Source organism: Mustela putorius, unplaced genomic scaffold (assembly GCF_011764305.1).
Source record: "Mustela putorius furo isolate JIRA1106 unplaced genomic scaffold, ASM1176430v1.1 tig00003988_pilon_pilon_pilon, whole genome shotgun sequence".
Lineage (NCBI taxonomy): Eukaryota > Metazoa > Chordata > Mammalia > Carnivora > Mustelidae > Mustela > Mustela putorius.
Window position 1 is genome coordinate 12,450,034 of NW_025422127.1, and position 26,586 is coordinate 12,476,619.

At 38.9% G+C, this 26,586-nt stretch overlaps 2 protein-coding genes across 7 annotated transcripts in view; one reads left to right on the top strand and one right to left on the bottom strand.

Moving 5' to 3' along the window:
- The window catches only part of NDUFA9 (NADH:ubiquinone oxidoreductase subunit A9), a 34,842-nt gene extending 25,210 nt beyond the window's left edge, over positions 1 to 9,632 (bottom strand). Inside the window, exons 1-3 of the mRNA XM_004778266.3 lie at positions 9,508 to 9,632; positions 2,689 to 2,859; positions 2,247 to 2,344 (exon numbers count right to left, since the gene is read on the bottom strand). Coding sequence (XP_004778323.1) covers positions 2,247 to 2,344; positions 2,689 to 2,859; positions 9,508 to 9,556 — 318 coding nt within the window. The 5' untranslated portion in view covers positions 9,557 to 9,632. The remainder of the gene's footprint in view (positions 1 to 2,246; positions 2,345 to 2,688; positions 2,860 to 9,507) is intronic.
- A 59-nt stretch (positions 9,633 to 9,691) lies between these two features.
- AKAP3 (A-kinase anchoring protein 3) overlaps positions 9,692 to 26,586 on the top strand; it is a 32,975-nt gene continuing 16,080 nt past the window's right edge. For 2 of the 6 annotated variants that reach the window (XM_045071566.1, XM_045071567.1), the window contains exons 1-4: positions 12,019 to 12,176; positions 15,387 to 15,494; positions 18,470 to 18,565; positions 24,058 to 26,406. In XM_045071566.1, coding sequence (XP_044927501.1) covers positions 18,470 to 18,565; positions 24,058 to 26,406 — 2,445 coding nt within the window. In that variant the 5' untranslated portion in view covers positions 12,019 to 12,176; positions 15,387 to 15,494. The other 4 variants (XM_013048863.2, XM_004778268.3, XM_045071565.1 and 1 more) reach the window with 4 other exon arrangements.

Here is a 26,586-nt window from a genome sequence, read left to right on the forward strand (position 1 = left end):
GCAGTTTCCAACAGAGACTAAAGCAGGGAAATCAGTACCTCACACTTAGTATGGTCCACCCTTCTCCAAAATAAACAACAATATAATCAAGTCTTCCCATTTTATCTTTCTTGCCTTTCCCCTTTTATAAACAATACTATATTCAAAGTTATATGTTTGGGGCGCCTGGATAGTTCAGTTGGTTAAGCGTCCAACTCTTGATTTCAGCTCAGGTCGTAATCTCAAGGTCGTGGGATCAAGCCCCACATTATGCTCTATGCTGGGCACAGAGCCTGTTTATGATTCTCTCTCCATGATGGGAGTTGAGGGAAATTGGAAGGGGAGGTGAACCATGAGAGACTATGGGCTCTGAAAAACAATCTGAGGGTTTTGAAGGGGCGGGGGGTGGGAGGTTGGGAGAGCCATGTGGTAGGTATTAAGGAGGGCACGTATTACATGGAGCACTGGGTGTGGTGCAAAAACAATTAATTCTGTTATGCTGAAAAGAAATTTAAAAAAAAAGAAAGAAAAGAAAAAAAAAAGATTCTCTCTCTGTCTGTTCCTTCCCCCCAAGACCGCACTCAACATGCATTCTCTCTTTCCCCTTCCCTAAAAAACAAACAAAACAAAAAAAAGTTGTAGGTTTAGTCTGTGTTCTCTGAGAGCTCACTGAAAGCTCCCTGTGATCTTGTTCATGAAGACATAATCAGAGTTTAACTCAATGCCAGGCACTCTATAAATACCTGTGGAAAGTATGGGATATATATCATATAGCTCAATTCCAATGACTCGGCATCTGCAAACCAGTCAACATTTTCACCCATTATTTGTGAAATACTTTAGAGGATTGACAAAGCGACCGATAAAGTCAAGTCACAAAGAAACAGGGAAAAAGCTAAGCTCTTCTACCTGTAAGACCAAGAAAATATTTGAGAACAAGATTTTAGAGGAAAAAAAAAAAAAACTTCAGAAACAATAATTTCCAACATAGTATTATACTTAGCTTGTGAACATTCAGTAAGGAATAAATGAAAAAGCTATCAAAAGTAAGTAAAAATTTAAAAGCAATCACAAATAATCTACATGAATATATCAAAGATCTTAAGGATGCTTACCAATTTTTTAAAAGGGGAAGTGTGTACATGGAAGAACGCAAGTCCATACAGAATGATAAAAGCTGGACAATTTAGCCAGAAGAACAGGAAACAGAGCATCAAGGCCCAGAGTGTTTCTCAATAGGATAATTGTAGGCACTACGGGCAGTGCTAATTCTCTGTGGAAAGGGACTGCCCCGGGAGCATCCCTGACTCCTAACTAATAAGCCAAGATGGTCTCCAGTCACGGTGGCAACCAAAAAGGCCCACATGTTTTTAATCACCTCCTTGAAAGGTCCCCTCACCCTATTCCTCACCACCTCACCCCACTGGCAACTCTTGGCCTAAAGGAAGAACCTGCAGATTAAAGAATAACAATAAGGAAGCAGAGCAAGTGCTGTTCTAAATTCAGTCTGTGCCAAGGAAACTAAGTTATAAAACACCATATCTGTGATGCTCACCATCTACAGAAGCACTGCCCCACAGAATTATAACACGAGGCACACAGGCAATTCTAAATTTTCCACCAGTCACATTTAAAAGAGTAAAAAGAAAGAGGTGAAATTCATTTTAGTAATATACTTTATTTAACCCAATATAGCTGAAATAACCCAATATAGCTGAAATATTATTCCAATATGTAATAAATGTAAAAAATTATTAATGATCTATATCATTGTCTTTGTACTACATCTTTGAAAGCTGGTGTGTAAGCTGGTGTGTAAGTGCAGCACATCTTAATTAAGATTAGCCACATTTCAAGTGTTCCATGGCCACATGCAGCTACTGGCTACCATATTGGATGGCACAGGCCTAGAGCAGGGGCTGGCAAACCATGACCCACAGGCAAATCTACCCTATAGTCTAACTAGATAAATAAAGTTTTATTAGAACACAGCCACTTCCATTCATTTATATATTATCTATAGCCACTTTGAGGCTAGAAGGGCAGAGCTGAGTAATCATGAACAGACTCTGTGACCTACAAAAGATAAAAATATTTACCCACGGCCCTTTACAGAAAACATTTGTCAACTGCTGGGCAAGAGTTTATGAGACTGGGATAAATGAAGGATGCCCTCGGTTCCGTCTGGGTGAAACTGCTTCTTTATCACACTGCCTCTCTCCTAAAAATGATCTCAATAATTTACATCTGTCAACACAGGCTCTTACCAAAAAGATAATCTGGCCCAGGTCACCCATGGGACGAAGGTGCATGGTGTCATACGGATCACACCGATAGGGTACAATCACCTGTGACCCCATACGTCCTAAAAAAAAGAATGGATTGAAACAAGGATCAAGATTAATGTAATATGGATTTGGTAAATATTTAATTTCTAGTATGGTAAGTGAATGGATACCATGTTTAACAAAAAGCCTATTTTGCTGTGCTAGAGATGCCGTAACTTTACAGAGACGACATTCCTGTTTCTACATCCTATACAGTAAGCACGGTAAGCTTCTTAATGTATAGCAGATCAAGATGACATAAATCCAAGACAGGAGTAATCTGTAACACTGCTAAATGGAAAAGAAACATGCTTCATGGCTTCTCATTAGGCAAACCTAATAAATGGCACTGGAGTATACGGAACTCAGCAACTTTACTTACCAAGGTGGTTGACAACGTATCGGCCCAGGAATCCTGTTGCTCCAAACACAGTGGCCACAATCCCACTGACTGAGGAACGCCCACCTTTGCCATGAGGTATGAGCGCATGATGAAGCTGGCGCCGGGGAGGGCCATGAAACACAGCAGTGGCTCTTGCAGCAATAGAAGAACCTTAGACAAAACCCCAGAGTACAAAAATGGCAAATGTTAATGCAAAAGTGAGCATGAATAACCTCTTTTCCTCGAAACTGGTAATGTTATTTTGCTATCACTACTTTCATATGATTAAGTTTAAAATGAACTTTTAAATCAAAAATTGTAATTTAAGTGCTGACAGCAATAAACACAAAGCACCGCAACCAAGAATCCATGTGTTGTAAGGAAATATATAAAAATTAGAAAGTACAGTTGATCCTTCAACATCACAGGTTTGAACGTCCACTCAGGTACAGATTTTTTTCAATAAATAAAGCACAATACTATATTTTCTCTCCTTTATAATTTTCTTTAATAACATTTTCCTTTCTCTCACTTTACTAAGAACACAGTATATATGTGTTTACATATACGTAAAACACACAGCATATTTTAATCAACTATTTATGTTACCAGTAAGGCTTCTCGTCAACAGAAAGCCATTAGTAGTTAAGTTTAAGGGGAACCAAAAAATATATAAAAATATATAAATATATAAATATATAAATATATAAAATACATGATCTTTTGACTGCAGGGATGGGGGGGGTCAGTGCCCCTAACTACTGCATTGTTCAAGAGTCAACTGTAAACTCCCTGCCCTATGGGATACAATATACCTAGGAAGATAAATCACATTTGAAAAACAGAAGTCACATATTGAGAGTATAAACCCCCACAGTAAAAGGAACACAGAGAGAATGCAAAGGAAGGAAGCAAAAATTTAGATAATTACAAGGAAAGATTCCTGGATAAAATGGATTTCGGGGACTTTTCTTCCAGTTTTACTGAGAAATAACATACATCACTGTGTTAAGTTTAAGGCGTATAGCATGGTAGTTTGATTTACATATATTATAAAATGATTACAACAGGTTCAGCTTATGTTCATCATCTCACAGAGATATAATAAAAAGGAAAGAAGAAAAGCACAATTTTCTCCTTGTGATGAGACCTCTTAGCATTAACTACCTTAATGTTTCTATGAATCATACAGCAGCATTAGCTACAGTCACCATCTTGAACATTACATCCCGAGTACTTATTTATAACTATAGATTTGTACTTTTGACCACCTTCCTCCAACCCCCCCTCCTGCAACCCTCTTTCTCTAGGAACCACAAGTCTGTGCTCTTTTTCTATGAGTTTGGGTTTCTTTTTAATCCCACATATAAGTGAGAACAGACAAAGTTTAGATCATACAGCATTGTCTTTCTCTGACTTATTTCACTCAGTGTAATGCCTTCAGGATCCATCCATGTTGCAGCTAATGGCCAAATTTCCTAGTTTTTTATGGCCAAATATTCCATCGCATATAAATACCACAACTCCTTATCTGTTCAAACCCCGATGCACACAGGTTGTTTCCATGTCCCTGTTCTTGTAAATAATGCTGCAATAAATGTGGGAGTACAGATACCTCTTTTGAGTTGGTATTTTCATTTCCTTTGAACATATCAGCAGAAGTGGAATAGTTAGATCCCACAGTAGTTGTATTTTTCATTTTGTGAGGAACCTCGATGCTATTTTCCACAGTAGCCATTTTCTTTTCTCCACATCATAGCTAACATTTGTTATCCCCTGCCTTTTTCATGATGGCAATTCTAATGTCTAAGGTGGTATCTCATTGTGGTTTTAATTTGCATTTCCCTGATGACAAGTGATGTTGAGCACCTTTTCATGTACCTGTTGGCCTTTCACATATCCTCTTTGCCCATTTTTTAATTGGGTTATTCGCGGGATTTTTGCTATCAAGCAATAAACTAATTTGAGTAAGGTTGTAAAGAGGAACAACAGAAAGAAAAGATTTCTGTGTGAAACACATTACACATACAACAATGTAGACATGGAAATGAATAAGCCCAGTACAGGGAAGAGAAGATTTACCTGAAACAGACTCTGAAACTGATAATGAATGAAAAAAATAAAGTTGATGATACATACTGGAGGCAGAGGACTCTTAGCAGAGAACTTTTTTTTTTTTTTTCTTAAAAAGAGTACAGTTCAGACAATATAAAGCTATTGAAAATCATCAAATGTAATGACAAATCGAATGTTTGGAAAAAGATTTTCCGACCTTTAGAAAGGTTAATTTGCCAAACCTCTCACTATTTACATCTCCACTTTATATGCACAAGGAGACCATGTGGCCTTAGCCTAGACATCTGCAAGGTAGGGAAACATGACTTCCCATCACAGACCATTCTTATTTGAGCCATTCTAACAGAGGGTTCCACCATATGGAAGATTAATGACTGTTTCCCAGCAGCTTTGATTTCTTTGCTCCTCTGGAATGACAAAAAACAAATCTAATCCCTCTCCTACATTTAAGTGAAGCAAGTATATCTCTAAGTCTTCTCCAGGTTACACGCCCCTAGTTCCACCAACTATTCTGCATTCCACAGAGGTGTAAAACTCCTTTGGAATCACACTCCTAATTTTCAAGCCCCTTGAAACGTATAATGGCAGAGTTTTAGAGGAAGTTACCTAACCTTCAGGGAATAGGTAAAAAACAAGTAAAACATTTAAAATGCTAATAAACTTTTGCTAGAATCAACAAACTGTTTACCCTCAGCACTGGTGTTCTGTAAACTTGGGGAACCCTGAAACAAATCGGAATTGCTTTAGAAAACTTGTGTTGGGGGGAAAAAAAAAGGCAGGCAGGCAGGCAGGCAGGGAGGGAGGGAGGAAGGGAGGAAGGATGGGTAAGTGAGTAACTAAGTAAGTGTGTCTGTTTTCTGCACATGATTCTCCAGTGGCACTCTGCCCAGAAACCATGGTTTTTCCCTACCCAAAAGCATGAAATTAGAGAAAAAGCCCACTTTTTCAGCCTACTGAACAGTGACTGAAACCACAAAGACTAAAAACAAGCACTGCAGATCAGACACATAGCCAACAAACTACAATAACAGCTAACTTTACAAAACTGTTAGCAGATGCTGGGCATTGTTCTAAGTGCTCAGTAGCTATTACCTTATTTCATACTATTCTTCCTGCCACTTTACAGATAAGGAAGCTCAGGCTCAGAGAGCTTAAGTGACTTGCCTGAAAAGCCAGCAAAGGAGACTGAACAGCAGCACAGTAAGTAAAGGGAAAACAAAAGGAAACGGTACCCAGAAGGTAAAGGAAGAAAGGGACTGATAGAGGTAATAGTTAACTCTATCAAAGGCAGCTGAAAAGTGAAGTAGGATGGGGACAGAGGACCACAGACCTAGATGTTGGTTTTGAGTAGCCCTAATAAGAGCAATTTTATTGCTGTGGGAATGACAGCCTGACTCGAGCAGGCAGGGGAGAATGTGAGGAAAGGAAGTGGGAAAAGCAGTATTGAGGATTCTTCTGATATAAAAGGTAGGGGGAGGACTAGAGGAACATAAGGCCAAGGAAGGATTTTTTTTTTCCATATGAGCTATTATAACATATTTATACACTGACAGAAATGAGTAGAAGGGGAAAACGAATGATTCAGGAGAGGGAATACACAGGTAACTGAAGATGGGATGGAATGCAAAAAAGAACTGGCTTTAGATCAAAGTACGAGGGGTTTATCCCACAGGAGGGAAAGCTGAGAATTATCTCAGCTCAGCTATTAGATTTTTATGGTGGGGAAAAAGATCGTTCTCATCTGATTTCTCTGATTTCAAGGTAAAGGTGAGAATGAGACAGAAGCACAGGTTACAAGTTTTAGGAAACTGACAATGTTAAATAATCATATGGAAAAGAAAAAACAAATTTCTTTGAAAAACATAATACTGAAAATCTACTTGATATTTGTATTCATGAATTTAAGGTCAAAATAAGGTCAGTTTGGAGTTTTCTGTAGCTCAGTTCTCTACTATTCAGGGGTATGCAGGAAATATGTGGAAAGCTTGGTTTAATTAGGGTTTTGTTTTATTTTGTTTTGTTTTGTTTTAAATGCCACAGGCAGATGGGCTGAGGAGTTAAGAATATATGAGGGAATGATTAGAATGTTCAATAAGGAAGGAAACGAGGACACTGGATAAAGCAGGAAGAATGACTACATTCAAGGAGTTAATACCACAAATGATTGTTAGGAGTATTATAGTAAATGTATATAAAGCACTTAGCACATTATGTAGCACATGTTAAGCACTCCATGAGTAATAGAAGCTTTCACTTGTTATTACCTCAAAATCTTTCAGGTGATGTTACACTAACCTCATGAGATTATTTGTTTATTTTTCCCCAACAATTACAGGCCAACCACTAATCTAGGAACTGACTAGCACAATAAAAAAGTCCCTGGTCTTAGGGAGCTTACATTTTAGAGGGTTGACTTGAAAATTAATATATGGGTAGGTACCTATCACAGTGCCTTGCACTAGTAGGTGCTTAATAAATCTAAGTTGTTACCTTCTTTGGCTCCAACTTCTCTATTTTCTTCCATATATTATGAACACCATTAGGAGAGTAATAGTCTTTATTCATTATATTCTTCTCCTCAAAAACCTCTATTGGCTGCTTACTATAATATATAAACCAATCTTCTCCAAACATATTTGCTTGCACACTGCGTAAGTTTTAAACATTTATAAATCACACATACATTCTGTGTAGTACCAATATGTCATCTACACTATAAAGCATATTAAAGCACTCAGAATAGTGTCTGGTATATAGTTTGAACTACGTGTTAGCTACTGTTGTTATTATTACTGAAAATGTTTTTTTAAGTTCTAATACTGTATTTTTGTATCTCACTGATTGCTCTTGCAAAACTCACTTTCCAGACCACTGGACAAAACTGCTTGACTTTCAAAGTCCTCCATTATTTGATCCTACCTAACATATTCAACTTTCTTTCCTACTATCCCATATCTACAGGTAGTCTGTTCACTGCCTCCTAATCACTTTGTGATTCCATTCTCACCACCCTGTCCTTGCCCATGCCAGGAAAATGCCTAGTTTCTCTCACTTTCCAAATCATAACAATCCTAAAAAACAAAAAGAAAAATCAGTGGAAGCACTGCAATTCTCCACTGCTCTTCCAAGCTTCCCTACTTCAAATGATACTAATCTTTCCCTTTTCTGATTTCCTATGGTACTTAGTAGTCTCTCCACATCTCACCATATATAATTGTTTCACACAGTTCCGTCCTATAGTTTTTTTTGTTATACACTAGACTGGCCTCTCTAGAGTTGACGCAAAAGCTTACTTACCAGAGACAATAAAGCATAGAGGTTAACAGAACAAGCTATGGTTTCAACTAAAAAGAAGTTAAAGTGAAAATATTTATTTATTTATTTTAAAATACTTATTTTAATAAATATTTATTTTAAAATACTTAGAACTGTGGTCAGCAAATAGCCAATGCACAAAAATAGCAGTTATTATCATTCATGATCTACATTATGTCCCACCTATGTAATACTTTGACAAGAACCAACAAATAAATGTCTTTGCAAAAAAGTCATAGCTACAAAACCACCCACTATAAACAATGTGAACCAATCACCATTCCAGTGGTATGTAGCAGCTCTACCCAAGATGGAAAATAGAAATGTGGCCTCCAAATACTCCTGACTTGCTCCTCACCCTAAACATCAGAAGGACTTGTGGAGCTTTTTTAAAACCTAAGGTGCAAGGAGTCAGTCTCAAAAATTCTGATTCAATAGCTCTGCAATGAGTCCCCATTTCTGTTTTTTCTAAAGCACTAAAAATGATTCTGACATGCAGCTAACTTTGAGAGCAAATTATATTTGATAATGACCTGAATACACTATGGAAAAACACAATTTTTGGAGGCTGACTGGGGCAAATTTGTGAAAGGGTGGAAAGGGAAGAATGATAATAAATTGTAACTGTATTGCCAATTTTCTTGCTTTTCTTGCCTCGTTTCTTGAGTGTAAGAGCAAATGTATATTTTCAACTTGAGGACCATGACAGCATATCCAATCAGAATAGAAGGAAAAATGAACAATGCTTGGACAAACCTTAAGATATCCTTTACTCTTCTTCACATTACTTTCCACCAAGCCCCTGATTGTTCTCTCAGCATCCCTCGCTCCTCCAGGCCCCAGTGTCTCGACCTAACACATTCTACATATGCAGCGATGTTTTTGACTCAGAAAGTACTTTAATAAATATTACTTTATTTAATCGTTTCGTAAACTTCCTGACATTGTTGTATTACCATCCCCACTGTAACATGAAGAATCTGAAATTGAGACAGATTAAGGGCTTGCACAAGGTCGTACAGAAATTCATTAAGAAACTTCTCTATCCTCTGTCTTCCATCCTTTTCAGATCTCGCCCCCGTCCCAACCCCCGAACGTCCCGCCACCGGCCACACACACTAATTTTTCATAACCTCAAACCCTTACAACCCGATAAGAACTGATCTTTCGATCCTTTACATGTCCCACACTTCCTCCTTTTCCCTTCCTACTGTTCACGTTCGCTCAGCACAGACCCCTTCCCAAGTGTACAATTAAATGTGAGCCAAGGAGGGGGAAAGGAAAGCAGAAACTACAGGCAGTCCCGGACCTAGAAAGACCAAGGTAGTCGGGAGTCGACGTGACCACTGCAGCACCGCGCCACTCTCAACACTTCGGATCCCAGCCTCGCAATCCCAAACGGGAGCCGCTGTTCCCGGTGACACTTACGTGACATTGGCAGGGCCCGGACAACCCGGGGGTGAACGGCGGCCGCCATCTTCTCCCACAATCCCCCACGGCCGGCGCTCCGACCCACTACGGCTACTGAGCTGGGCTAAAAGTCATCGTCCACGTCTGTCTGCGCAGGCGCAAACCGAGAAGCGAAGGCGTGGGTCGGAGATACGGGTGGGATCCGAAGAGAGAAGAGCTGGGGGAAGAGAGAGCAAGGCGCAAGGGAGGGAATGTGAAGGAGAAGGGAAAGAAGGGAAATAGAGAAGAATTTTGGGATTAGAATCTCAGATCTGGGGTGGGCCGTAAAGATAATCTCATTGTCAGGGAACGTAAAGTTCAGAGTCAACCAGTGACTGACTGACGGGCGTGCAAAATGGCAGCAGAACTCGAGCTGCAGGGACCCCAACTTTCCTGACTCTGAGTTCAGTTCATTTCCTGAAAATGTCAGAGCAGCTCTGGTGAGACTAGGGGAAAATGGAGGCGTGGCCCCGGCACTCAGGAATTTCTCAGACGGAAGAACCGGGGTCCAGAGGAGAGGTTGAACAAGAAAGAAGTGAGGCGGGAGGGTAGAGAAGGGAAGGAAGAGAAATGGAAATCAGGATGTGCACGTCCAACTCGCCAATCACATTGTCTCCTCCGAGCCCTAGCTCTTGCTGTACCCTTTACCTGGGATGCTCACTCAGAAGTCTACACCAGCTCAAGTTTCTGCTCGGAGAAAGCTACTCTGACACCCCAGGTGGTCATCATTCCGTCCTCTCTTTGTTTTTATTTAATATGAAAGCACTTATTACCAACTGACATATGACTCCAGGGATGAGTGGCTCAAGGAAGTCTGTAACCTCCTGAAATGTTAAGTAAAATTTAGCGGGTATGTATGCCACTGCACTTTTTTCTAGAAGGAAACTAAAAACGAGTCTAGAACAATAGTTTATAATTTTTATTTTCTTAACCGTGGACTCTGAGAATCTGCACTGTTCTAGCGAGAGCCTGGGGAGATTGCAGAAAGATTAAACACTTGCATTTTTAAGTAGTTTATTTTGGTTGCTCAAAATCTCTGCGTGGGAGACAGCAACAAGCAATCTGTCCTGAGACATCTGCCTTGGGTTTGTTAGAAAACAAACTAGTTTGAGGGATCTTTCTAGTTTGGTAATTCTTTCAGTGCTTTGTTCTTGTCAAGAGGAAAGTAGTGTGAGTTGCTTGGATGGACAAAAGTCCCCTAATGAGTAGTGGTTGCCTATTATTGGGCTTGTGAGATCCGTTGTTTCCCACTCCCATTCCACCTCCACTATTTCTTGAAGTGTCCTGTACCAAACTGAGTTGGAAGAGAAAAGAAACTCTTAAAGAAAAAGAAAATTTCTTGAGAAAATTTTATCAGAGAGGTTCGATAATATTACAGTCTTATATTTCTTGGTCTCATCCAGTGTTGACCCAGCACTTAAAATTCTCTAATATTTGCTTCTGGAGTTAATATGAATATAAAATACTTGACTGGTTCTGATAAACTGGCAGACCCCATTATCATGAGCGGCCCCCAACCCCTGTGTAAAATGGCAAGGCTGCTATTTTACATCTTGAAGTCGAACACTGGCTCATGTTCTCAATACTAATTTCAAGATGACATATTGTTGAAAGAGCACTGACTTAAAACTCAGAATATTAGATCCCAGTCCTCACTCTATCAGTTAATAGTTGTCATCTGGGCAGGTTTCTTTTTTTTAAAGATTTTATTTACTTATTTGACAGAGAAAGAGAGAGATCACAAGTAGGCAGAGCAGCAGGCAGAGAGAGGTGGGGAGGCAGGCTCCCTGCTGAGCAGAGAGCCTGATGTGGGGCTCGATCCCAGGACCCTGAGATCATGACCCGAGGGAAAGGCAGAGGCTTTACCCACTGAGCTACACCCGAGCAGGTCTATTTACATACCACCAAAGTTTCAAAAATTCTAGACTGTTAGAGCTGGAAGGGATCTTAAGAGATAATTAAGCCCAATTCCTTTATTTTAAAGATGAAGAAACTGAGACAGTATAAAAAAATCATCAGTAGATAAAAAACCTTGTTGAAGGAAGCCTGTAACAAACCAGTCACTTTTTAATTTGTTAAAAATTTTAATCTTTATCTTGTGGCCTTGATCAAGATTCTTTTGTTTCATGAAAACTGTGTACTAGTCCTATACTTAATCGTTAGTTAAAAGTTCATAGGGTAATATTTCCAAAGAGAAAAAATTTAGTTGATGCTGAATTTTTATTTCTCCCTCTCTGTACCCATCTGAATTTGTTTACATATAACACTCTGTTGTTTTAAGTACGATCCAATGGCAAAATTTTCTCCTCCCATATTCCCTGCCCAGTTACTTAAAGGAGAAAATTAATTAGGGGAAAGCAAGCCCAGTCCTTCCAAACTAAGCCTCAGAGACATGGAGTGTATTTTAACCTATCCCCCTTGTCCTTTGACAACTAAGTTTCTGATAGCCTCACTACTGTTGCTATAGAGACAGTGATATCACCAGTTGTGATTCTGATGTCACTCTTCAGTCCCAACAAGGGGGAGGTACATGGAAGGCTGGAGGAGGAAACAAGATCTTGAGCTGAGCAAGAACATCCCAGCATCTTCATTGACTTTTAACGTATAGTCTGGAGTCTTCTGTGGTTCACTCTTCCAGTGCTACAGAGGTAGGAAATCCCACTGGACTGATAAAACAGCCTATTTCCTGAGCTTCTGTACTTAAAAAGGAGAATTCAGTGACAAGTGATGGTTAACTTTTAATGTTCAACCCAGCCTCCCTTCTTGCACAGTTTAAATTTTACATCAGGGTTTTCTGGAAATAAATGAGCCTCTCCCTCAGTAGTGTAACAGCTAAACCTATCGTCTTTGCTGCTGAAATTTTAACTTAACTGCAAATTTAACCAGATCTCCTTGGCCATCCATTTGGGATCACAAAGGGGACTTACTCCTCACTTCCCAATTTGATGATGAGTCTGGAAGCTTAACTACCTGCTGACTTCTCTTCATTGTGTAACTATTCCAAAAGTTATGTTTTTTGTTTTTCTCCCTGTGCTCTAATAACAAAATCAGACCAGTGTAGCTCTGAGTCCTGCGTCCTAATTCTCATTTACTTTCATCATCTCTACTGTTATTTCTGAAGCCTTGGCTAGACAATAGAGAACATGGAAAAGTCAGGATATATATAAAGCCTTGTGGAGGAAATATCTGTATTTATGAGGCACCAGGAGAAGAAGTTAAGGGAAAGTGAAAATGGAGGAGATCCACAGAGAAGCTAAAAGTGAATGGTATCTCCAAGGGAAAAGACACACATACACACACACACACACACACACACACACACACTTCTAATCCTTTAATCAATTGTAACTGATGTTAAGAATAACCAAATTTATTGAGTGTGTACAATGTACCTGGCACTTAAAAGAAGGGAATGAGAGAGAAAAAGAGAATGGATATAATTGAATATATTCTTCCTTTTTAAAATTAGTAATAAAACTTGGTTGAATAAACTTTAAAACATGATGAGATAGGTATCAACCCAGCAAAAGCTTTATTTATGTTGCCTGTAATGTGGGCTTTTCTGTGACTTTAAGAACCTTGAATAAACAGGAGCCTCTTGCTTATGATGGATATAGGAGAAAAATGTCTTGAGATAGAGCTGGGGTCTGAAGTACAGGAACCATAACCAAATTCCTGTGTTATGCCCTCTCTGGCTGGCATTCACAATTTGTATTCCTCCTCGATTATTACTGAGACAGTAACCACACTGGCACTTTTTAAGGGTTGTCCCTTCTATGGGCCACTTGGCTGTAGAAAAACTTCATACCTTCTGGAATATTAACCTGCAAAGTGTTTTTAACATTTCTTTTCTGGGACTCGGTTTCTTAATCTATAAAATTAGGTTATTAGAATAAATGGCTTTTAGGGTCCATTTATCTATACACTGTATAGAGTTAGCTTTCTTTCCTCATCAAATTTAATAGATAATACAAAGCATCTTTTTTATTTTCTACCCTAACTCCAGGATATTATTCAGCAACTTTGAGCTTAAGATATTTATGAATCTGTTCATTGGGCCCATTAAACTCTAGATTTTCCTTCCCTTTTTTTCAAATTTCATTATGGGAAATGTATACAGATTTAGAAGTATGAATATCATTATCATCAAAAGATATTTAAGTACTTCATATAAATATAACTAGCCAGGACATTTAGGGCATTTAAAACCTAAAAATAGATTCATGGATGCAGATAAAAATGCAGAAGACATACAAAATAGAATAAAAACATTAGTCTATGTAAGTAGAAGTGTTTGTTGGATATATATGACTAAAAGGTTGTTGATTTATTGGTGTTATTGGGATAGGAAATTCTGTTAATAAATTGTTAGATAATTATTTATACCTTGAATGTGTTTCTGGGGTGAACTTATCCCCAAAAGGAACCAAGCTTCAAGAAAGCCTGAATGTGTGGCTTAATACCATTGCAAACTCAAGCAAACCATTTTTTGTTGTTCTCAGATTCTCCTATTTAAGAAAGAAAGAAAAGATTACACTATCTGGAATTCGAAATAGGCAGTTTTCCTGTATTCATTCTTTCAACAGATAATTTTTTTTTTCATTTTATTTTGTTTTATTTCTTTTCAGTGTTTCAGAATTCATTGTTTATGCACCAAACTCGGTGCTCCATGCAATATGTGCCCTCCTTAATACCCACTACCAGGCTCACCCAACGCCCCACTCTCTCCCCTCCAAAACGCTCAGTTTGTTTCTCAGAGTCCACAGTCTCTCTTGATTTGTCTCCCCCTCCGATTTCCTCCAACTCACTTCTCCTCTCCAACTCCCAGTGTCCTCCATATTATTCCTTATGCTCCAAAAGTAAGTGAAACCATATAATAATTGACTCTCTCTACAGTGGATAATTATTAAGCACCAACTTTAAGGCATTAGTTACTATGAGGGATCCCGAGATAAGTAAGAAAATGCATCTGTCCTCAAAACACCATCTTATAATCAAAAACGAATGATGACTAACATAACCTAATAAGGTTATGATGGTGACTAACATAACCTAATAAGAATTTTTTTTCACTTAAAAAATAATTACAGAGATGAAATATACATGAGCAATTAAAGAACTAGATGGGATGTAAAGGTTGAAACAAAATATGATGGAAACTTTGGCAGAGGAGCAATCATGTTCAATTAGATATTTAGAAAATATTTTATAGACGTGGTAAGTTTGTCCTGAGCTACCAAGCAAGGGTGGGATTTAGAGAGATATCACAGGAGGGTGGGGTGTGCATGGATATTCCAATATGAGAGTACAATGCCCTAATGTCTTCTATGAAAATGTCTCAGAAGAGGAAATACAGGGAAGATTTTTGATTTGGAAGCTAGAGCTAACATTAACTATATATGCTCTTTGCAACATGAAGATGTATATTTCTCTCAAGTCCTCAAAAGAATATTTACAAAGTGCTTTGAGATCCCTGAATTCAGGACACTTATTCTTCATCCTAGCTACTACTTTTCTGACTTCCTAATCAAGAAGTTTGAGATGAAGTTAAAAACTTCTAGTTTTGTCATTGTTAAATAACCCTATATACCACTGATTTGAAAGTAGAGAATAGCAATAGTCATTTCAGACAGTGTTGGCCAGAAGATGGAACCTTTTTTTTTTTTTTTTTGTCATCTGGGAACATCAGACTGCACCCAGATTAAGATGTGGCCTTTAAATTGAATGTCATTTTGTGCTCATGACCTGCGTACTACATGTGAAAAATAATGAGTAAAGTCAAAATCATTATGTGGTAATAAGAGCAATAGGGTTCATATGTAAAATTAGTCATTTTTATCTGTGTCTTTCCATTGCAGATCCCTTATATTTCATGGCAGGAGAGGTGCGTAAATTTAGGGATAGTGAAGACAACAACAAATTAACCACGAGCTTTCCTCGTACCTCAGAACCTGTCCTCAGTAAGAGTAAGTGATCACATAATTTCCTTCCTTATGTACTTAATTTTCATTCTGGCTTTTTAATTGCAATAGATAGCTTAAGTAAGTGAGGAGGCCCTATCAATTTTGTCATTTTCTATTAGATGTAATTCATTAAGAGAAAATACCAACTGGAAATTGAAAGGTAAGCTTCTGGCTTTCACTTGTTCTAGCAACAGTTCAGAGCAGTCTCTTTCTAAGTCTTCTCATTCTCTGTACAAGTAATAGTAACACCCATTCCTTTGTTCATGGCTCTATGCTTACTCAAGTATAAGAATATTAGCAGATAATAGTTGCTGAGAGACAATAAAGGCTTGACTTCATAGACATTAAGAACTCCCTTATTATGGTTTAAAAAAAATTGAAATAAGATACCAAAGAATGTTAGGAAATCTTAGAAAATTTTTAAAGAAAAGAATAAATAAAAATAAATCTAGAAAGACTGTGGACTCTGAAAAACAATCTGAGAGTTTTGAAGGGGCGGGGGATGGGAGGTAGGGGAAACCAGGTGGTGGGTATTAGAGAGGGCACGGATTGCATGAAGCACTGGATGTGGTGCAAAAACAATGAATACTGTTACGCTGAAAAGAAATAAAAATAAATAAATAAAAAATAAAATAAATAATAATAAAGAATCTGGAGCCAGACAGTCTTTCTCAGAATCCCCAGACCCAGGGATTCTCATTCTTATGTAGATATACTTCAGAATCACCCAGGATGCTTTAAAGATATTCAGTAGCTAAGTTTTCCCACCCAAAACCAATGAAATAAGGTTCTTTGGGAGGTAATATCTCAGTCGGTATCTTTAAACAGTTCTCTGGGTGATTCTAACATCTAATCAAGGAGGAAAACCCACTGTATTCCCAAGGAAACTATTGTATTACAATGCCAGGAAGAGTAAGAGAAACTGTCCCTAATCTGAGTTAGTGATTAGGGTGTGAAAACAGGTACAAATCTTGCGGGAGCAAAGGACAAGTAGCTCTTAAAAGGTCTTATTATTATTATTATTTTTTAATCAATACTTGTAATACACTATATAAGAAAAATAGTAAATCCATTTATAAATAAGCTTAGATCTTGTGTAATCTGTATTTGATTTGTGCTGGTTTTTATCTTGAGGGAGGATGTCAGCCCCCACCATTGCCCAAAGTCCTTTAAAACAAACATTTCCAATTAACCAAGTTATTCAGCCCTTCATAATGCTTAACTTATTTCAAGCAATTTTTTTTTAATATTTTATTTATTTATTTGAGAGAGAGACAGTGAGAGAGAGCATGAGTGAGGAGAAGGTCAGAGAGAGAAGCAGACTCCCCATGGAGCTGGGAGCCTGATGCGGGACTCGATCCCAGGAATCCAGGATCATGACCTGAGCCGAAGGCAGTCGTCCAACCAACTGAGCCACCCAGGCGTCCCAAGCAATTTTTAATAAAATTTAATTTCACTGTGAGAAAAAAGGAGAAGCTTTTGGACTTTATTGTAACAGTTTAAAACAACCTACAACAGTTTTAGGATTTTTTAAATTAATTTATTTGAGAGAGAGCATGCACAGAAGCAGGGGGGAGGAGCAGAAGGAGAAGCAGACTCCCCACTGAGGCAGGGAGCTGAGGTCAATCCCAGGATCTCTGGATGGGACCTGAGCTGAAGGCAGGTACTTAACCCCTTAACTGACTGAGCCACCCAGGCACCCCTATAACAATTTTAAATAAATGTTTTATTTTCTTCAAACCAAATATGAGAACACACATACACACACACACACACACACACACACACACACATTTCTAAAAGACATTTCCATTAGAGAGGAAAAATTGGCCATCTTAATCCACCTTGTTGAGAAAAATTGGCCATTTTATTCCACCTTGTTAAGCAAATTTCATAATGAAAGAAGGGAACTTCAGTGTGGAAGCCTAGTAATGGAAGGCTGGCATGGAAAAAGAGGTCAAAGAAAAGCTTCTTGTAGATTATCAGTGGACACATATTATAATTAGCCATGTTTTCAAAGACTCTCAACTAAGATGCAGTGCTAAGGAAAGTAGACAAGACTAAGGCCAAAGGAAAAGGGGCTGTTATGCTAAATTATGAGGTTAGCAAAAAGCAAGTATAAGCAATTCTTTCATGAAAATTGTCAACAAATGAAAAAAGAAAGTGGTAGCAGCTAGAGGGAGGCTTTGGGGTGGAAGAAGACAACTAAAATGATTATCATTTTTCTGGTTTGGAAGACCAGCTAGACGGCAGTGCCTTTACTGAGATTAGGGAGTAGAGCAAAGTATTGGGAGGGTTATGGAACAATCAACAACAGCAAGGGCATCCATGCAAAGGTCCGCTGAATGGTGTATGTGGCATCTCTTTTCTCCTGGCACCAGAAGTTTGGCTGAACCATGGAGACTAAGAATTTCCCCACCCTTAGCTATCTGGAGGAGGGATTAAGCTCCTCTTAAGGAGGAACTACTAGAGTTACTGCTAATGTAAGTTAAGTTAGTGCTCCAGAAGTTAATGAAAATGAAGCATTTACTACTTTAAAAGTGAAAGTTGGTGGGACAAAAAGAAATAAGTCAGTGGGACAAGAATGGACAGGGAAAATATAAATTAATTCTATTTTGATCACATTGAGTTTTGAGTGTCTAGTGGAAATCCAGGATGTGGAAAGGCTGTCAAGCAAAGACACATAGAGCAGGACATGGCTACATAGGTTCATTCATGAACAAATCTGTAGTAAATACCTCTAGCATATACCAGGCACCGGCCTCAGTATTAGAGATACAAATATTTAAGAAATCTTCATGCAATTGAGAACTGAGAATGGAGAGATCTAGAGGTTCGTGCATTGTAGTAGCTCATGGGACAAGTCTCTATTGAAAGCGTTGCTCCTGTTGGGCACACCTGAGTCATTTGTCTTACTTCTCCTTCATTTCATGTAACTGGTCCTTTGATGGCCCTTTCTCATTTTTTTCTACCTCCAGATGTCAGAAAGGGTTGACTGGTTACAAAGCCAAAATGGAGTATGCAAAGTTGATGTCTATTCACCTGGAGACAGCCAGCCCCAGGACTGGAAAATGGTAAGGTCGGACTTCTTTAGAAATATGGAGGGATTTAGGAATAAGTGGAATACTCCACCACCACTACTTATCTCTCTGACCCACTACTTTTTAGTTACTCATTACTCACTTAAAATTCTTCGGGAAAAACATGAACTCCTCTAGAATAAAAAATTCTCACCATATTGTTTTGGGGAGAATATCCTATATATGGTAATTTCATAGAAGAAATATAATTAATGCAAAACCTATATATTAACAGCTGTAAATTTTTTAAATTTTAAATAGAAGGGGATTTGATTTCTAATAAATGTCTACAAAGTTCATAGAAACTATTTTTGAAATGTAGTATGCCTCAAAATTCTCAGAACTTTATCATTCTGTTGTCATCATTCAACAAACATTTATTCAGTACTTAATATCAAGCATTGTAAGTCAGGGTTCAGTCAGAATATGGAAACCATAGCAAATAATGTGATATTAAAAAATGTAGTCTACCCCTGAAACAAATAGTTCATTATATGAGTTACTATATATATATATATATTATATGAGTTACTATAGAGTTAGTACCAAACAAAACTGCTTTTATTACGTATTTTATTTACCTCTGTTCTTTCATGTAGAAAAACAAAAGGTAGATGAATTTCAATACTAAATCAAATAAACAAAAAAAGTCATGATTTCTCATTAAGGAAGAAGCACTCCGGGAGATGCAAAAAAAAAAGAAAAGAAAAAAAGAAAAAGGGGTGCCTGAGTGGCTCAGTCAGTTGAGCATCTGCCTTCCACTCAGATTATGATCTCAGGGTCCTGGGATCAAGCCCCACATCGGGGGCTCTCTACTCAGCGGCAGGGGCCTGCTTCTCCATCTCCCTCTGACCCTCCCCACTGCTCGGTCTCTCACTTTCTCTCAAATAAATAAATAAAATATTAAAAAAATAAAATAAAATAAAAAAGAAAGAAAATAAATTTCTGCCCTCACAGACCTTACTATTAATTTGGGAAAATAAAAAATATACGTGTGAAAATATAAAAATAATTGAAAAGTTCTAAATAACCGATAGACCCCAAATATAAGAAGTTCATGATAATTTACCAAACAGCTTTTCTGACCATAATTGCTGTAGTTATTTAAAGAACAGATCAAAGTGGGAAGAGGTCAGAGAAAATTTCATAAAGTATCTTTAACAGAGATAGAGGTGAAGAAGAAGAGGATGGTAGGTAAACATGTTGACTTCAAACTAAGGTACTGGAGCAGAAGAACCCTTGCTATCATGTGGAAATGGGAGGACATTACTGCTTACAGTTAGTGCTTTTCTGAATGACAAGTACTGATGGTTTATAGCCTCAATTCTAAACTTTCCGCCATTAGATTCAAATGTCCAGTTTTTAACAACAATCACAAGATGTACGGAAAAGTACGGGAAAGTATAGCTCACTCAAAGGAAAAAAGTAGATCAACAGAAATTATGTCTGAAAAAGACCTGATGGCAGATCCGGCAGATCCACTAGACAAAGACTAAAAACTTGGGGCACCAGGTAGTCTCAGTTAGTTAAGCATCTGCCTTCAGCTCAGGTTCTGGTCCCAGGGTCCTCAGATTGAGCCCCATGTCAGGCTCCCCACACAGCAGGGGGTCTGCTTCTCCCTCTTCCTCTGCCCCTCCCCCCACTTATGCTTGCTTGCCTTCTTTCTCTCTCTCTCTCTCACCTGCGCGCGTTCTCTCTCCCTCTCAAATAAATAAAGAAAATGAAAATAGTCTCCTAAAAAACAAAAGAAATTAAAAAAAATTGCCTTAAAGATGCTCAAAGAACAAAAAGAAACACGTGGAGAAACCCAAGAAAACAAAGTATGAACAAAATGCAAATATCAATAAAGAGAAAACCTAGAGATAATGTCAAAGAAGTTCTGCAGATGAGAAGTATCTTATGTACATTACCATAGGAGTACAAATTTTGTGCATATTCTCTCATTTACTATAATTACAATCACATAAGGAAATTAAAATTAACAATAATTACCTCATGATCCATCAATTCCACTTCCAAGTGTAAATCTGAAGGAAACAAAACCACTATTTCAAAGTGATAACTGCAGCCTCTGTTCACTGTAGCATTATTCACAATAGCCAAGAGCTGGAAGCAACCCAGCCCATCCATGGATGAATGAATAAAGAAAACGTGGTATATGCACAATAGAATATTATCCAACGATAATAACATGGATGGACCTTTAGGTGTAAGCTAAGTGAAATAAGTCAGAGAAAGACAAATACTATATGATCTCACATTTAGACTCTTAAAAAACAAAACCCCTAGATACAAAGAACAGATAGGTGGTTGCCAGGGGTGCGTGGTGTGAGAGTGAGCTAAATGGATTGAAAGAGTCAAAAGGAATAAACTTCAAACTATAAGATAAATAAGTCCTGGGAATTTGATGTACAGCATAGCAACAATAGTTGTTAATACTGTATTGTATAGTTGAAAGTTGCAAAGAGAGTAGATCTTAAAAGTTCTCATTATAAGAAAAAATAATTTTGAACTATGGCGTGGTGAGGGATGTTAATGAGACCATTGTGATCATTTTGCAATATATACAAATACTGAATCATTATATTGTGTACCTGAAACTAACACAATATTTTATGTCAATTAAATCTCCATAAAAAATAATAAGCTTTCAGCCGTGCATCAAAAGTAAACAGAAACACAAGACTCACCTGTCCAGAAATCAAAGAACTCTTCTACTTCCAAGTGGGCACAAAATTCTTAATTACTTTGAGCTTGAGATGGGCAAAAAAAAGCTACCAACACAAATTTTCCATTGTTTCTTAACCAACAGAGAATAGATCTCTATAAACAATCAATCCATTAAAGGGATCACCAAATGATTAAACAATAAAACCAAATTCTTATTCACCACTGTCACTAATTGTTATTGGCCATCAAGGAGCCAAATTGAAAATCAAAAGCAAAATTAGTACAGGGAAAAATTAAAACTAGAAAAAACAGAATGGAGATGGCTGGGTGGCTTAGTCAGTTAAGCTGCTGCCTTCAGTCCAGGTCATGATCCTAGGGTCCTGGGATCAAGCCCCGGATTGGGCACCCTGCGCAGCAGGGAGTGTCCTCTCTCTCCTTCCCACTCATGCTTTCTCTTGGTATCTCTGCCTCTCTCTTTCAAATACATACATACATACATACATACATACAATCTTGAAAAAACAGAATGCAAAGTTCTATTTCCACCTTGAATTCACCTCTGAGGCCAAAGGAAAGATGCACCTCATACTCTTCCTTCCAGATAATATTTATCTCTGTTAGGTGGATCTGCTGGACATCTTGGCAAAGACTTCCAAAACTGTTAAAAGATCATTTTCAGAGAAGGTGAAATAATGACTTCCATATATATATAAAAGTAAACTCACGGTGGGGCTCAGACTACGTGAAATAATGTGTGTAAAGCGGGAGCACAGTGCCTGGCAAACACTAGTATATAAGAAATAGTAGCTAGTAGGGATGCCTGGGTGGCTCACTTGGTTAAGTGTCTTCCTTCAGCTCAGGTCATGATCCCCGGATACTAGGACCAAGTCCCACATCAGGCTCCTTGCTCAGGGAGGAGCCTGCTTCTCCCTCTGCCTCTACCATTCCCCCTGCTTGTGCTCTCTTTCTCTCTTTCTCTCTCTCTCTGACATATAAATAAAAAATCTTAAAAAAAAAAAAAGAAAGAAATAGTAGCTAGTAACTTATGTGACACTTGATAAATAAAGTGCGAAGTTATTCTTTAAAGATGGGCAATACTTGTAGTCTTTCCTAGATAGACATTACTCTAATATAATTACAGTGTTCCTTTATATTTGATAGCAAATAGGACACATACTTCTTTTTTTTTAAAGATTTTTTTAGTATTACTTATTTATTTGACTGACAGATCACAAGTAGGCAGAGAGGCAGGCAGAGAGAGAGAGAGGAGGGGGAGGAGGAAGCAGGCTCCCCACTGAGCAGAGAGTCCTATGCGGGGCTCAATCCCAAGACCCTGGGATCATGACCTAAGCTGAAGGCAGAGGCTTTAACCCACTGAGCCACAGGACACATACTTCTTATTTTGGTCTATGCTCAAGTGAAAATTATAGATTGTAATATATAAAACTAAAAATATGTATATGTGCTTATTATAGCTAGTGTCCATTAAGGAATCTGTATTCATTCAAAACTAATAAATTGTCCACAGATATTAACTCCTCAATTAAAAATTGATTGTTCACTTAAGTGATATCATATAGTTCATTGGAAGTCATTTAACATATCAAGACTGGCTTATATAGCCCAGCAAAGTGATTAATGATGCACAATTGTCCTTGAATTCTCTAATTTTTTTAAACTATAGTTTTAATAAGAGATCTAAATAAAAACAGATAAATCATGGAAAATAGCAATTAATATAAAGATAAGAAAAATTGGATCCAGTGCAAATTCAGTGCAAATGCTAACTCTGCTACAAAGCAGATGACTGTCAGCTCTTAAGGGTATATATATATTTTAAAGATTTTGTTTATTTTTTTTTATTTGACATACAGAAATTACAAGTAGGCAGAGAGAGGGAGGGAGAAGCAAGCTCCCTGCTGAGCAGAGAGCCTGATGCAGGCCTTGATCCCAGGCCCCTGAGATCATGACCTGAACCAAAAGAAGAGGCTTAACCCACTGAGCCACCTAGGGGCCCAGGTGCCCCTTAAGGGTGAATTTTTTTTTTTTTAAGATTTTATTTATTTATTTGACAGAGAGAAATTACAAGTACACTGAGAGGCAGGCAGAGAGAGAGAGAAGGAAGCAGGCTCCCTGCTGAGCAGAGAGCCCGATTCGGGACTCGATCCCAGGACCCTGAGATCATGACCTGAGCCGAAGGCAGCAGCTTAACCCACTGAGCCACCCAGGCGCCCAAGGGTGAATGTTTTAAAAGCACTGTAGTGTAGTGGCTGAGAGCATGGGCTCTAGATTCAGACTGCCTGGGTTGGAACTCCTGCTCCATCAGTGATTAGCTATATAACCTCAGATCAGTAACTAAAGTGATCTCTCCTTTCTTCAGTTCCTACTCCTATACAATGTGGATAATAAGAGCACTAACATTTAAGTATACTGTAAGAATAATGTTAACTGAGGGGCATCTGGGTGGCTCAGGCAGTTAAGCATCTGCCTTCAGCTAAGGTCATGATCTCAGGGTCCTGAGAAGGACCCCTGCTCTGAGGAGAGTCTGCTTCTCCCTCTTCCTCTGCCCCTCCCCCTCACTCATGCACTCTCTCTTTCTAATAAACAAATAAAATCTTTTTTTAAAAGAATACTACTAAGTGAGATAGTAGCCTTAAAATACTTGGAATAGTGCCTGATATATCATACTAAGTACCTAATAAATGTTGGTTACTTTTATTGTGATGATACAGCAGTTAAGGCTTGAGAAAGGTGACTGTTTTTGTAACCAGTCTTTGAGGTTGTCCTGAATGTCCCATATCTTTACTTTGTTATAGTCGGATGAATCCTTGTCTATTTTTAAGGAAGCCTCAACTGATCCTATCAGAGTGCTCAGCTGGCTCCGCAGAGACCTGGAAAAAAGTACAGCAGGATTCCAAGATGTTAAGTTCAAACCTGGAGAATCCCCCTTAGGTGGGGAAGTGAGTGACTTAGGAGACCCTTGCAAGGGTTTCTCTGTGGACTATTACAATGCCACCAACAAGGGCAGTCCAGGAAGATTGCATTTTGAGATGACTCACAGAGAGAACCCCATCCAGGGCCCCAGTATCCAACTTGGTAATGGGAGTTCAGTAGATGAAGTTTCTTTCTATGCTAATCGCCTCACAAATCTAGTCATAGCCATGGCCCGCAAGGAGATCAATGAGAGGATAGATGGTTCTGAAAACAAATGTGTCCATCAGTCATTATACGTGGGAGATGAACCCACGCCCAACAAAAGCTTGAGTACGGTGGCATCAGAACTGGTGAATCAGACTGTCTCTGCATGTTCCAAGAATGCTGCCTCAGATAGGTCTCCAGGCTCTGGTGACAGAGCCTCAGGATTATTACAGAGTCCCCCAAATTTGAAATATAAGACCACTCTGAAGATCAAGGAGAGCACCAAGGAAAGCAAGGGTGCAGATGATAAGCCTCCTTCTAGAAAGTCTTTCTTCTACAAGGAGGTGTTTGAATCTCGTAATGCAGGTGATGCCAAAGAGGGTGGAAGGTCCTTACCTGGGGAGAGAAAGATGTTCAGAGGGCAAGAAAGACCTAATGACTTTACAGCTTCTGTTAGTCAAGGGATCATGACCTATGCTAATAGTGTGGTATCTGATATGATGGTGTCCATCATGAAGACACTGAAGATCCACGTGAAGGACACAACCATTGCCACCATTCTGCTAAAGAAGGTACTGCTCAAGCATGCAAAAGAGGTCGTCTCAGATCTTATTGACTCCTTCATGAAGAACCTCCACAATGTCACAGGGACCCTCATGACTGATACGGACTTTGTCTCAGCTGTAAAAAGAAGTCTGTTCTCTCACGGAAGCCAGAAGGCCACAGATATCATGGATGCCATGCTTGGTAAGCTATACACTGTAATGTTTGCAAAGAAACCGCCTGAAAATGTCAGGAAAACTAAGGACAGGTCTGAGAGTTACTCCCTTGTCTCCATGAAAGGAATGGGTGACCCTAAAAACCAAAATTCAAACTTTGCAGCCATGAAATCTGAAGGTAAATTGAGGGAAAAAGTGTACTGTCCTGCATCCAAACCTGAGGAGAAGTCTTGTGTCGAAACTCTGGGTGAACACATTATCAAAGAAGGATTGACACTTTGGCGTAAAAGTCAGCAAAAAGAAGGAAGATCTCCAGGTTTCCAAAGGGCAACATTTGCAGCTCCCAACAAACAGTACAAGCCTGTACCAGACATTCCTCTGGACTATCCTTTGGATACTTCCAGCCTCAGCCCCCCTGTGCATCACCAAGAGAAACCTGAGAATTTTATGTGTGACTCAGACTCCTGGGCCAAGGACCTGATCGTATCTGCCTTACTTCTGATTCAATACCACCTGGCCCAGGGAGGAAGCATGGATGCACAGAGCTTCATTGAAGCAGCTGGCAGTACCAACTTGCCTGCCAACAAGTCCCCTGTAGTTTCTGATGAGTCCAGCCCCAAGTCTCCTCAAACGGGAGGTAACCAAGAGGAAGCAGAAAAGAAAGATCTGATGAGTGTTTTCTTTAACTTCATCCGGAATTTACTTGGTGAGACCATTTTCAAGAGTGACCGTAGCTCTGAACCCAAGGTGCCAGAAAAGCCAATTAAGGAAGAATGTAGCCACCAGAGTGAAAGACCTGTAACCCCTTCTCCCATCAAATTAAGTGAAGGTGATGAGGCTGGTGGTCCCTTTGCTGGGCTGACCAAGATGGTTGCTAGCCAGCTAGATGGCCACATGAATGGGCAAATGGTAGAACATCTGATGGACTCAGTGATGAAGTTATGTCTCATTATTGCCAATTCCTTTGACTCTCCCTTGGCAGAGCTGGGAGATGATAAGTCTGGGGATGCAAGCAGGCCAACTTCAGCCTTCCCAGATAGTTTATATGAGTGCTTACCAGTCAAGGGCACAGGGACAGCAGAGACTGTCCTGCAGAATGCCTATCAAGCTATCCATAATGAATTGAGAGGTATGTCAGGACAGCCCCCTGAAGGGTATGCAGCACCCAAAGTGATTGTCAGCAATCAGAGCCTAAGTGATACGGTTCAGAACAAGCAACTCCAAGCCGTACTTCAGTGGGTCGCCGCCTCTGAACTCAATGTCCCTATTTTGTACTTTGCTGGTGATGACGAAGGAATCCAGGAGAAGGTAAGGAGGTAGAGTCAGAGGGATTTGGGAAGATTTGTTAAGGATTAATTAGGGTTTTAAGTTTCTATTTTCTTTCTGCATGGGATGTTGGCTATAAGAAGAGTAGGAGGAGGATAGTGAGAATTTGAAGATGCCTCCTGGCAGAGATAATGGATAAAGTAAAATGGGATTTTGCCTAAT